The 13143-nt window shown below is 56.2% G+C and overlaps 1 protein-coding gene across 1 annotated transcript; it reads right to left on the reverse strand.

The window, feature by feature from the left end:
- Nucleotides 1-1744: 1744 nt before the first annotated feature.
- PHETA1 (PH domain containing endocytic trafficking adaptor 1) lies at nt 1745-2426 on the reverse strand (the record flags this gene model as incomplete). Its single annotated transcript, XM_084253597.1, has 1 exon — nt 1745-2426. Exon 1 carries the CDS (start codon nt 2402-2404, stop codon nt 1745-1747), a length of 660 nt encoding a protein of 219 aa, XP_084109723.1. The 5' UTR covers nt 2405-2426.
- Between the last annotated feature and the right edge of the window lie 10717 nt (nt 2427-13143).

The raw sequence follows: 13143 nt of genomic DNA on the forward strand, positions 1-13143 counted from the left end.
GGGCTGGGCCACCAGTCACTGTACCTTAGAACTTGTAAACTTGTACCTGAACTGGAGCCAACATCCCACCAGCCCACTGGGTCTGGCCGGGCCTGGTTCCAGGCAGCTCCTAATACTCCCCTCCATCCCAGACCCAGAGTCTGGGGGCAGGAGGCCTTACCCCCATCACTCAGGACTCAGGAGGGAGGGGCACTGAACGTACCAAGCCCCAAGAGGTGCCCGCTGGTGCTGGGAGAAGAACTGGACGAGGTTCTCCTTGAGGTGCCAGCAGAGGCCTCTTCCTGGGGGCAGGGCCTACCCCCTTCCCTGGCCAAGCCAGAGCCAAGGCACCCATCCCTTCCTAGGACCTAAGATGACACAGAAGCAGTAGGCACACCAAGCTTTGCTGCGAGGGGGAAAAACCCTAAATATTAAAAATTAAATTAACACTGAAGCCTAGGCCACTGAACCAGCAGTGAGATGTGGCTGCAGACAAGAGCCAGCCCCCAACTCTTCCCCAAGCCCCAGGGTCTCTAAAGAAGCTCCAAGGGGCCGAGTCTGTCTGTCACCAGAGGGACCCTCTGAGGGAAGAAAGGTTGGGGTGGAGGTGTCCTCAGGGATCCCCAGGGTGGGGCACTGAGGACTGTAAACATGACCCAGCTTGAGGGCCGGGGGTGCCCCAGCCCCCGAGATTCTCCCTGCATGAAGAAGGGCCACCTTGGTGAGAACAGAAAACAGTAGTTGGCCTGAAGCAAAGTTTTCCCCTTTGGAATATCAGGAGTGGGAGGGGCTGAGCCTGTGAGCCTGGGCGGGGGGTGATGGAAGGAGAGGGGTCTGAAAGGCAAGCCCCACTTTGTAGGGCCTTCTTTTCCCCCACTGGCTCCGTACCTGTGCCCTTCCTGGGCAGCAAGTCAGCGAGTGTCCACCCTCCCTAGCAGAACCTGCTAGAAAGTCAGCCCAGGCCACCACTGCCCATCCCAGCACCATACCAGGTCAGGCCAGCTCTGGAGAGGCCCCGCCTCAGCGTGGCCTGGCCTGGGTGGAAGCGCTGGCTCTGGGGAGGGACGAAGGATGTGGTTAGGGAGTGTCAGGAGAGCTGCTGTGGACAAGACATGGCCTGAGGCCAGCGGTCTCTGCCAGCAGCAGCTGAGCTAGGAGCAGCCCCTCTAGGCCTGGCTGTGGCCTGAGGAAAGTCCTGCCTCACCCCAGATAAGGAGCTCTCTGGAGCACACTGTAAAACCTGCGCCCCTGCTGCCCCTGGAGGCAGGCAGGCAGGTAGCTTGGAGCACATGGAGTCAGGCCCTGCCGCAGCTGGCACAGCGAGCCCTCTCTCTGCACATCCAGGCCCCGTCAGGCACGGCTGGGACCAGGCCACAGGGCTTGGTCAGGTCCCAGTCAACCCAGCCAGACCGGTTGCCGGCAACAGGCTTTGGCTGGGTGAGTCTAGCCCGGCCCCTGCAGGCCAGGCCTGGGGCTACAGCTCCCAATGCGGCCTCCAGGCTTCTTAAGGCTCGGCCAGGCCCTGGGTTTGCCTGAGAATCACTGTGCAGGTGCCCCCGGAGCAGGGCTTTCTCCGAGTCACACAGTCCCCAAGCACCTCTCAGAATCTACCATCTTCTCGAGACCTCGAGTCCCCTGAAAACAGGCCACTCAGGAACCTCGGGGGGAGGCTGCCCACGACTCCCCTGGGGACCAGCCCCCAGCCTGCTGTCAGCAGGGGCGGGGGCTGGAGTCCCACAGACCCGCCAGGTGACAGCTCCCCTCTTCAGGGCTGGGCCTGGCCCCTGAACCACTGGCTCCTCAGCGCCCGTACCTCCTGCCCGTACCACTCGTGCAGTTCGCTGAAGGAGGCCCTGTCCAGCGGCCCGTTGGGCACGGAGGCCCGCCGGCGCGGGGGCAGGGGTGGGGGCTCGGGGCCAGGCCGCGGGCCAGGAGAGGGGCCTGCGGGGGCCTGGGCGCTCCAGACGGCGCAGCCGTTCTCCTTGGGCGGGGGGCCAGGGGGCCGACGGGGCACAGGCCGGCCGCCCCCCACGCGCATGGCGGCCAGCTGCTGCTCCAGCTCGCGCACCACCAGCCGCAGGTAGTCGAAGCTGGCCCGCGACAGTGCCTTCACCCAGCCCTCCATGGCGGCCTGGCTCTCAGCAGCCAGCACGTAGGTGCGCGTGCGGGCCCCGGCGAAACGCACAGCGAAGGCGAACTCCTCGGAGGCCTCCACCAGCTCCACGGTGCAGCCCTCCAGGATGATGACGCCCACGGGCTCGCGGCTGGCCGGGTCCTCGAAGTAGAAGAGCATGTTGCCCCGCAGCACGAACCAGCGGCGCTGGTAGGCCGCGTGCCGGCCGCCCTTCTTGTGCAGGAAGCCGGCGTTGTCCACCGGGGCGTCGCAGGTGGCGTAGAAGGCCAGGCTGCGCTCGTTCAGCTTCATGGTGGCCCGGGGGCGGTGGGGAGCCAGGGCCTGCCCCACCCCAGAACAGTAGTTATCCATGTGGCCACCGGCCACTCAGCACCACTGGGGCCTCACAACCACCTCCATTCACCACCTCAACACGCCCGTTTCACAAAGGAGGACACTGAGGCTCAAGAGCAGAAGCAGCCTGCCTAAGCCGACAGCGCTCCCCTGAGCAGCGCCGGGACACGGGCCCAGCCCTCCTGCTGCCCGCTGAGTTTCCTACACACCCGCGAACTCAATCTCACACCAAATGGAGTGGGCGGGAGCTCGCGCTGCCCCACTGGACAGAGGGGAAAATAAAGCACAGAGGGGTCAGTCACCTGCCAAGTCAACGCAGGTTGCCCAGAGCTGCTGCGGGAACTCAGGCCTGGTGTCAGGCGCGGCGGTTCCATCACCAGGGGACCAGCTGACCTGCGGCCCCCTCGGTTCCCAGCTGGTTTCATGACTCGGCTTTGATTTGTCCGGCCATGAAACGCGGATGCAAACAGAACCTACTCTGGAGGGCTGGAGGGGCTGCGTGCAGGAAACACTTAGTAGCAGCTGTGTGCGAGGCTCTTTGTGGAGACTAGGAGTAGGGCAGCAAATGAGGACCCCTGCCTGTCGTCATGGCGCGGACATTCGAGTAGCAGGGGCACAGTTAACAAGAACAAGTAAACAGATAACGTATGTTTGCCAGATGGTCTGCAGTGCTGTTGAAAAGACAGGGCAGGGGGTCAGGAATGTTGGGGGCACAAAGAATGTTTGATTTTATTGGGGGGGTGTCAGGAAAGATTGAGAAGGTGACATCTGAGCAGAGGCCTGAAGGAGGTGAGAGCAAGCCCCAGGAGCGTGCCAGGCAGAGGACACAGCACGTGCAAAGGCCCTGAGGTAGAGCATGCTGGTGTGCTGGAGGAGCAGCCAGGCGGCCGGAGCAGAGTGCAGAAGGGCGAGGTGGGGTGCAGTCAGACAGGCAGAAGCCAGGGCCGTGAAATAATTCAGAGAAAAGGCTTGACCTTTACTTACAGGGAGAGGAGGGAAGCACTGTGTATGCGTTTAAAGGAGAGGACTCTAACATGCACTTGGCCACAGGCATTTTATCAAATTTCCCACAAGGAGTACATGATGGGGTGACATTGGCCTCTCGCCAGTATTGTGAGGTGGCATGTGAGTCCCCAAAGCCACACCTTCCCCTGGGGTTTTCTACCACCACTTTGAGGACCTGTCTTCTGTTTCCACACCACCGCTTCACTCAAACTGGGGCAGTCGTTACATTTGTCAAAGGCAAAGTATGTACGCTCCCTGGAATGCAGTAGGTACTCAATCTGCATTCTGCTGCATGGGCGGGGCCTTCCTTGGGACCAGGAGGAATGAGGTGTGGGGTGGTACCTCTCCAGGCAGCAGGTGGTCACAGTGGGGCCTAGACAGGCAAGCTGACCCAGAGTGGAGGGGAAGCCTCTGTTTCCTCACCACCTCCTCTAACCTGCCTAGGTAGTCAGGGGAGGCTTCCTGGAAGAGGCAACATGACCCTTGATTAAGTAGCCTGTCCTGACCCAGTAGCCAAGCCAAAGCCAGAAAGTTTAATCCCCGCTCTGCCTCTCCGAGCTGCGTGACTGCAACAGACAGCCCCTCTCTAAGCCTCAGTTTCTCTGTGAAACAAGACTTATGCATTCTCCACCACCCCCCCACACACACACACTCCACAACAACCCCCGTGTGAGCCCCAGCCCCATTCCTACAGGAAACCCCCCCACCATTTCCCGCCTACCTCAGGTCAGCACTCCCTTCCCGGCTCAGGTCCGCCCAGCTCCAGTCTCAGCCTGGTCTTCTCTGGGTTCAAATGTCAGCCCTGGAGTGTCCAGCTGTGTGGCCCCAAGCAAGCTGTAAGCTCTCTTGACCTGTCTGCACATCTGTAAAATGGGAGAACAGCCCTAAGTCGTGGTGGTGGTGGTGGTGAGGAGACACTGCGCCTCGCACACGGCAGCTGGTGCAGCTGCTACCTTGCCAGCCTCCCCAGACGCACCCCTAGGCGCTTGGACCCCTTCCTCTATGTCCAGTCATCCCTCAGGGACTTCTGAACATGCCCAAACCAGTGGCCTGGTCTCTGCCCTCTGCCTCCTCCCACTCCAGGCCCCCGGCCTGCCTCTTTGCCAGCCCCTCTCTCTCCACTCTTGCCGGGCAGCTCCTGTCCATTTTCTCAGTAAGAGTGTAACTCCTTGTAGGCCCCGACCCTCCGACATCCACTCGCTACAGAGATCCTGTTAAAACTAAATTCAGTCTCACCCCTCTTTGACTCTGAACCCCCCTATGGCTCCCAACTTCTCAGTATAAAATTCAGTCCCTCCCATGGCCTCCAGGTTCCCTTCCCAACCTCTGTCCCGCCGTTCACCAGGTTCCGGGACCCTCACTCCTTGCTGGTGCTGAAACGCACAGAATATTCCACCCAACAGCCTCTGCCCTGGCTGTTCCTCTGCCTGAATTCCCTTCCCACTGGCAACTCCTCGCCCTGCAGTATCAGCTTCAGCACTGGACGGAAGTGGTCCCGGATCACCTTGTATAAAAGAGAACCCCCCCTTCGCTCTCATGCACCTCAACCTGAAATCACTTGAGTCTTTTGCCTGTTCCAAGAGGGTGGGTTTTTGTTGGGGGGGGGGGAGACTTTTTTGTCTGAATTCCAGTGCCTGGCTTGTAACTGGTGCTCGGATACCTGCGGAACGAATCCGTCATCTCAACAGGCCCTGAGTCGGGGGTCTATTCCTAACCCACACTCCGAGATGCAGACACTCAGCCTCGGAGGTTAAGTAACTTGCTCCAGGGCACAATACTGTGCCCAGAACCACAGGCTCCGAGCAACCTGCCCGAAGTGGGAGGCTGATCTTGGGGTGTCCCTCCTTCATGAAGGCCAGAGGAAAAGCAACTTCCCTCGGGCTCAGCAGCCCTCCACCCCTACCTGCCCAGGTAGGGCCAGCCTGGCCCGAGGTTGGTGCCGGCAAGGACCCTGTTCTGCCTGCCGCAGCTGCCTTCTCCAGCCCAGCAGCAAAGGGCAGGGCAGGAAGCAGGTGGTGCAGGCTCCAGCCTCTGGCGGGCCTGGTCCCGCCTTATCTCCTCCACACTCATGCTGTTTGCCAAGAAGTTCAGAGTCCACTGTGGGCACTGCTGATTCAACAGCTCACAGCCTGTCAGGACGCTGGGGGGGACCCCTCCCCGAGCCAAGCTGTCGCCTCTACTCCAAGCCGAAGAGCTGTGAGAAAGTCATTTCAATTTTCTGAGCCTTAATTTCCTCATCTGTTAACTGGCTACGAGAGGGTTCGATGGGCTTAAAGAAGGAAAACCCACTGACAACCACGGGAAACACATCAGAACTGTCACTGCTGCAAGGTGGGGATTCCACAGTCTCACCTGCAAAGGCGAACCCCAATATCCAGCCCTCTGGGAAGGAGTGACTAGAGCAACCCCGAAGAGCAGTTTTTGTGACTGCTCAGCAGGTCCAGGGCAACCGGGAAGCAACTGCTCAGAGGACAGAACAGCGCAAGCTCTGCAGGGCCGCCGGCGTGGGACCCGGGCCCCGGGGGAAACCGAGGCACGGGCTTTGGGCGCGATTTCAAGGGACCCATGCCTGGGTGCCGAGCTCGCGGCGGCTGCCACGAGCGCCCCCCGCAGCGGACACGGGGGTGGGGGGAGAGGGTGTGGCCGGCGGGGCAAGGCGCGCCGGGAACCCCGAAAGGCGCCTGTCCCGGCCGCCCCTCCCGCCGGGGACCCTGGGGGCGCGGGACGGCCGGTGCCGCCGCGGAGGCCGGGTCCCCTCTGAGCGCCGCGCGGGCGCCCCCAGCTCCTCGCGGGGCGGCGGGGAGGCGCGGAGCCGCGGCCGAGGCCTCGTGGGCGGGGGAGGGGGCGCCCGCCGAGTCGGGGCGCGGCCGCGGGGAGGCGGCCCCGGGCTGGGACGCGGCCGGCACCTGCCCGCCGGGCTCTCCCCGCGCCCCGGCCCGGCCCGGCCCGCGCGGGGCCCGCCGGCCGGCCTTACCTCGCGCCGCGGCCCGGGGCGGCGGCGGGGCTGCGGGCGGGGGCCGGGGGCCGCCCGGCCATGGCCCGGGCCCGCCCGACGGCAGCGGCGGCGGCGCTTTGTCTCGGGCGGCGCGGCGGGCGCAGCCGCGGAGCGCGGGGGGCGACGCGAGGAGGCGGGCGCGGCCGGACCCTGCGCGACCCGCGGGCGCGCCCCTTTAACCCTTCCCGGCCCGGCCGCCCCGCCCCCGCGGCCCGCCCGCCCCGGATTGGCCGGCGCCGCGGCCCCGCCCCCTCCAGAAACCGCGCTTAAAGGGGCCGCTGCGGTTCCGGAATTCCCCAGCGCCCTGGTCCAGGCCCGGACGCCACCCCCGAGGCTCGGGCGCTCCCAGGGGCGAAAAAGCGTGGGAGGGACCCCTCGCCGGAGCCCCGCGCTGGGGCCGAGCTCCTTCCTGGCTGGGATTGAGAGCTGAAGCAAATTGAATGCCCAGCTAAATTTGAAAAGTAACTCCCAAATTCCAAAGGGAGGGGGAGTGAATACAGGACCCTTGGGTCGGGCTGACAAGGTCAGTAAAGGACTGTGCGGGATGCCTGGCGACCCCGCCTCTTGCCCCACGTGCAGAAAGTTCTGTCGTTGAGCAGGCTCGCCGTCGCGGCTGCACTTCTCTAGGCTGTTTCTCGTCCGTGAAATAAAGACAGCCATAGTATAGAAAGGACATTGCACACAGTAGGTGCTTTCAGCAAATAGGAAATGCTGTTCTTTTTGTCCTGCTCGAAGTAACAAAGTTCCGCCTCCCTGGATCTTTCTTTGCCTTCTGCTCTTGCTGCCTCCTTCCCACCAACCCTCAAGACTCAATTGCTGTTGGGTCTGGCCTGAGGGCAGGAGAGAAACAGGGCAACTCGAGATCACCTAAGTCCACTCACTCTGTGGCCTCTCACTAAGTGCCTACGGTTCCAGGCACTGCTCCTGAATCAGTCAAGAAACAAATCGGATGACTTGCAGAGCTGATGCCTGTTAGGAAGCAGTCAAAGAAAAGTCTCTCTTAAGAGGGGAGACCTGCAAGAAGTGAGGGAAGGAGCCACAGAGAGGGAAGGCATCCCAGAGAGAGGCAGGAACAGAGAGTGCAAAGGTCCTGATGGGGCCATCCCAGAAATGTTTGAAAACAGTGAAGTTGGAATCCAGTGGGCAAAGAGAATAGCAGCAAATGAGGCTGGAGTGTGCTGACAGATCCAGGCTGCTTAGGTCCTGGTGGATCTCAGGGAGGATTTTGTTTATACTCTAGGAAGAATAAGGAGCGATGGAGGTATTTGGCCAGAGGAGGGACATGATGTATCTCAAGGTTTAACATCCTGCCTGCTGCTATGGATGGCATGTATTATAGAGAGCAGAGGCTAGGAAACCAGGGAGGAGGCTACTGCAGTAGGCAGGCAGAATAATGACAGTGAGGGTAGAGAGAAGTGTTTGAATTCTAAAGCCGCCTGCTAGGGGAACCGGTGTAGAGGAAAATGTGGGGAGAGACAGATAGGATGATCTTGCTATTAGCTGAGTTCATGGAGCTATTAACTGAGCCCCTGGCGCCATCTATACCTGATGCTGTCGTAATTCTCCTGACAGGAAAGGCAAACTGGAATTTCCTCAAATCTAGGTAGTCAGTAGATAAGGAAAATGCAGGCATATGGAAATTTGGGCATGGGGGAGGTGGAAGAGGAGGGGAGATTTCCCAGAGATGTGAGTCTTGGCTCTCAGAGCCCCTCAGGCTGGAGCCAAGGGTTGAGATGGGTGAAAGAGACAAAAATTGGGAAGCAAGAGCCCAGCTTTTTTTTTTTTTAATTATTCCATATTTCCTACCATTTGGTTTTCTTAAATTGAGGTGAAACGCACATAACAAAAAATCAACTTTCACTTTTTATTTTTTTAATTAACATATTTCTTTTTGACTGAGGTAATATTGGGGTACTCCCTCAGGCATTACCACCATAGTGCACCCACCACCAGCTCACCCATATTCCGCACCAAGACCATTGCGCTTCCTCCCCCCTTGGTTCTTTGCCCTCCCCTGCCCCTCAGCCTTCTGGTGCTTCAGTTTTGTGATCAGCTGTTAAGAGTTAGTTTTTCAGCTTGTGATTATCTGACTATTAATTTAGTTACTTTGTATTCCACATATCAGTGATATGTGGAACATATCTTTTTTTTTTTAAAGATTTATGTATTTATTTATACAAGCACTGGGTACAGTCAGAAGCGCGGGAGGGTGAGAGAATTCACCAGAGCCAGAGCGGGGAGCAGAGCAGGCAGAAGGACCGAAGTACACTGCTGAGGGGAGCAGCGGGCGGCAGGAGAGGTCTGCGCGCCATGCGGGACCCTCCTCCGTGGCCGGGGAGCAGCCGGGGATCAAACTGGCACTGCAGAGGCTGCGGGCAGCTTCGCAACCCAGCGCTCAACCGCTGCGCCACCGGGGAGGCCCAGGAACATATCTTTTTAAACAACATTTATAAACAACATAAACATTTATCTTTCTCCCTTTAAAAAAAAAATATTTATGCATACAGGAACTGGGATCCAGTCCAGAGGTGCAGGGGTGAGAGGATTCACCAGAGACAGAGTGGGGAACAGAACAGGCAGAAGGACTGAAATACACTGCTGAGGGGAGCAGCGGGCAAGTCAGGAGAGGTCTGCTTCGCCGTGTGGGCAGCTCCCTGGCCGGGGATTGAACTTGTGCTGCAGTGGCTGTGGATAACTTCATAGGTTGCGTCTTAACCCCTTGCGCCACCAGGGAGGACCTTCTCCTTATGACTTACTTCACTGAGCATAATCCCTTCCAACTCCAACTGTGTCGCCACAGATGACATGAGTTTATCTTTTTTGATCACTGAGTAGTATTCCGCTGTGACTAGGTACCACGTCGCCTTGAGTCACTCATCTATTCTGGGGCAGTAAGTTTGTTGTCATAGTTTAGCTAATAAATAGTAATAAATAGTAATAGATACAGGTTGTGTGTTTCTTTTCAAATTTGTGTTTTTTAATTTCTTGGATAGATGTCTAGGAGGAGCTACTGGGTCAAATGACAGATCCATTTTTAATGTTTTGTGACACCTCCATACATACTGCTTTCCATAAAGGCTGGAGCAGTTTGCATTCCAACCAGCGGTGCAGGAGGGCTCCCTTTTCTCTACACCCTCACCAGTGCTTGTTGTTTCTGGGCTTTTCCATGTGGGCCGTTCGCACAGGCGGGAGATGGTATCTCTTTATGATCTTGATTTGCATTTCTCTAATAATACGTGATGGTCAACATTTTTTTCATGTGCCTGCTGGTTATTTGAATGTCTTCTTTGGAGAAGTGTCTGTTTAGTTCTTTTGCCTACCTTTTTATTGGGTCACTGGGTCACTTTGCCTACTTTTTTACTGGGTCATAAAGTTGCATGAGTTCTTTGTATATCTTTGATATCAGTCCTTTGTCAGATGTATGGTATGCAAATGTTTTCTCCCATTTAGTAGGGTGTCTTTTCACTTTAGTTATGTTCTCTTTTGCTGTACAGAAGCTTTTCAGTTTGATGTAGTCCAAGCTAAAAATAAATTCACCATTTTTTAAAAAAGATTTATTTATTTATGCATACAAGAACTGGGGTACAGGCCAGAGGCACCGGGGTGGAGGGTGAGAGGATTCACCAGAGACAGAGCGGGGAGCAGAACAGGCAGATCTACTGAAGTACACTGCTGAGGGGAGCAGCAGACAAGTCAGGAGAGGTCTGCTGCGCCATGTGGGTAGCTCCCTGGCTGGCCAGGGATCAAACTCATGCTGCAGAGGCTGCGGATTGCTTCATAGGTTGCATCTTAACCCTTGTGCCACCAGAGAGGCCTCAAATTCACCATTTTAAAATCAGCATAATTGTAACTGGTGACTAATTGCTGACACAATTGTATAATTGATATTAGCAGAGAAAGTAGGAGGGTCACTTTCACTCTGTCCAGTTCCTGACCACCAGCAACTGCTCTCCTTGCCTGTGGGTTTGCTGAGTCTGCGTATTTCCTCTCCCGGAGTCCCACAGTCATAGGTGGCCTTTTGTGTCTGGTTTCTGGCCCTGGCATCACATTTCCAAGACTCATCCGGGTTACAGCAGATTCCTTGCAGCTGAATAATATTCCATTGTTGAGAGCCCCATTTGGTTTATCCATTCATCTGTTGCTGGACATTAGGTTGTTTGTACCTTTCGACTACTGCACCAAGCCAGCCAGGCATATCTGTGGCTGGGAACTAGAGAAGGCTGCAAAGCAGATCCAGATCCAAAAGGACTTAAAAGGAAAATGGGAGAACCAGAACTAGGTCGCGGCCATGGTTACCAAATCCTGATGATATTTACCTCCAAACCATGTCTGGAGTCTGTCACTTCTCCATGTCAGCCACCACTTCCCCATCCTAGGCCACCGCTGGTTCTTGCCTGTTGAGGGGCAGGACCCTTCTCTCAAGTCTCCCTTCTGCCGCTCAGACCCCCGCAGTGCTGACCATTCTCCCCTGAGGGGCTGGCAAAGTCGAGTCAGAACAAGTCACAGCACTCTCTTGCTCAAAGCTTGCCATGGTTCCCCACTGCCACAGGAAGAAGTCCAGTTTCCTCCCCTAGGCCACAGGCCTTCCTAGTCCTTGCCTCTGCCTAGCCTCCAGCCTCCCACACAGGAGTTTCCTACCCCCACTCTCTCAGTGCCTGGCTTCCCTCTATTAGCAGACTGCACCCCACGCTGGTCTTTACCTGTGCCAGCGCCCCTCCGGGACTCACCTGCTAAGCCTTTGCTCAGCCATCACCTCTCCCAGGAAGGCATATGTGCCCCCCCCCAAGTGAGATGACTTTGCTTCCTCCAGTCATTCTTTCAACCATTATTTAGGGCAAACCTCTGTCCTGGGCACTAGGGAGGAGAATTTAAAAAACAGACAAGTGCATGTTATGTTCATAGCAGCACTATTCACAAGAGGTTGGAATGACCCAAACAAATATCCACCAGTGGATGAATGCATAAAAAAAATGTGACCTATCCATACAAGGGAATATTACGCAGCCATGAAAAGGAATGGAGTGCTGATAAATGTCGCAATGTAGATGAATCTCAAAAGTGCGATGCCCTATGAAAGAAGACAGTCACCGACAGCATGACTGCACTCATAGGAGATACCAGGAATAGACAGACAGGGGCAGAAAACAGATGGGTGGGGGCCCAAGACTAGGGGGAGGGGAAAGTAGGAAGTTAATGGGTGTAAGGTTTTACTTTGGAGGATGAAAACATTTGGGATGAGACAGAGAAGGTAGTCACCCAACATTGTGAAGGCACCAGTTCCACTGAGTGGCCCACTTTAAAATATCAGTGAATTTCACCTTAATAGGCTATTAAGATAGATAGATAGATAGATAGATAGATAGATAGATAGATGGAACTAAAACAGTACAGACAACTGTCTTTTCCCTCCTTAGCAAAGGGAAATACTGAAGCAACATTCACATGGTTCTTTAGATGAAGTTAGGAGTCAAGGAGAAAAATAAAACAGGGCAAAAGCATATGAATTATTGTTGTTTTCATATTTTTTCCATTTAAAAGCATATAGTTGTGAATAAAGATGGTGAAGTTGCCATTTTAGCTGAGAGGGATCAGGGAAGCCCTCTTCAAGTGAATAACTTTTTTTTAAGATTTATTTATTTATGCATACAAGATCAAGGGTCTAGGCCAGAGGTCCGGGAGATGAGAGGATTCACCAGAGACAGAGTGGGGAGCAGAAAAGGCAGATGGACTGAAGTACACTGCTGAGGGGAGCAGTAAGCAAGACAGGAGAGGTCTGCTGTGCCATGTGGGTCAGCTCCCTGGCCGGGGATCAAACTCATGCTGCAATGGTTGGGCGATAGCTTGATAGCTGAGACTTTAACCCCCACACCACCAGAGAGGCCCGTAAATAACTTTTTTTTTTAATAGAGGCATGCTCTATTTATTTATTTGTTTGTTTGTTTGTTTATACATGCACTGGGTACAGTCAGAAGCGCGGGAGGGTGAGAGAATTCACCAGAGCCAGAGCGGGGAGCAGAGCAGGCAGAAGGACCGAAGTACACTGCTGAGGGGAGCAGCGGGCGGCAGGAGAGGTCTGCGCGCCATGTAGGACCCTCCTCCAGTGGCCGGGGAGCAGCCGGGGATCGAACCGGCGCCGCAGAGGCCGCGGGCAGCTTCACAACCCAGCGCTCAACCGCTGCACCACCGGGGAGGCCCATAAATAACTTCTGAATAAAGACCTAAAGGAGGGCCTCCCCCAGGGCGCAGCAGGTTGAGCGCCACACTATGAAGCTGTCCACAGCCTCTGCAGTGCGGGTTCTATTCCCAGAGGCCGGCCTCACCCACTGCTCCCCTCAGCAGTGTCCTCAGTCTGTCTACTTGTTCTGCTCCCCACTCTGTCTCTGGTGAATTCTCTCACCCTCCCGTGCCCCTGACTGTACCCCAGTTCTTGTATAAATAAATAAACCTTTTTAAAAAATAATAAAAATAAAGACCTGAAGGAAATAAGGGCACGTGCCACGCAGATATCCAGAGGGTAAAGTATTCCTGGCAGTGGGAACAGCAAATGCAAAGGCTCAGAAGCCAGAAACATATTAATAAGGCCACTGGGACTAGAGTAGAGAGAGCAAGAGGAGAGGAGAGATGGGATCAGGGAGGACCATGCGATTTCCCCAGGAGGCTGGGGAGGGGAGGTAGAGCTGGGAGGAGATGAGAAGGC

This window comes from Talpa europaea, assembly GCF_964194135.1.
Source record: "Talpa europaea genome assembly, chromosome: 14".
Taxonomy (NCBI): domain Eukaryota; kingdom Metazoa; phylum Chordata; class Mammalia; order Eulipotyphla; family Talpidae; genus Talpa; species Talpa europaea.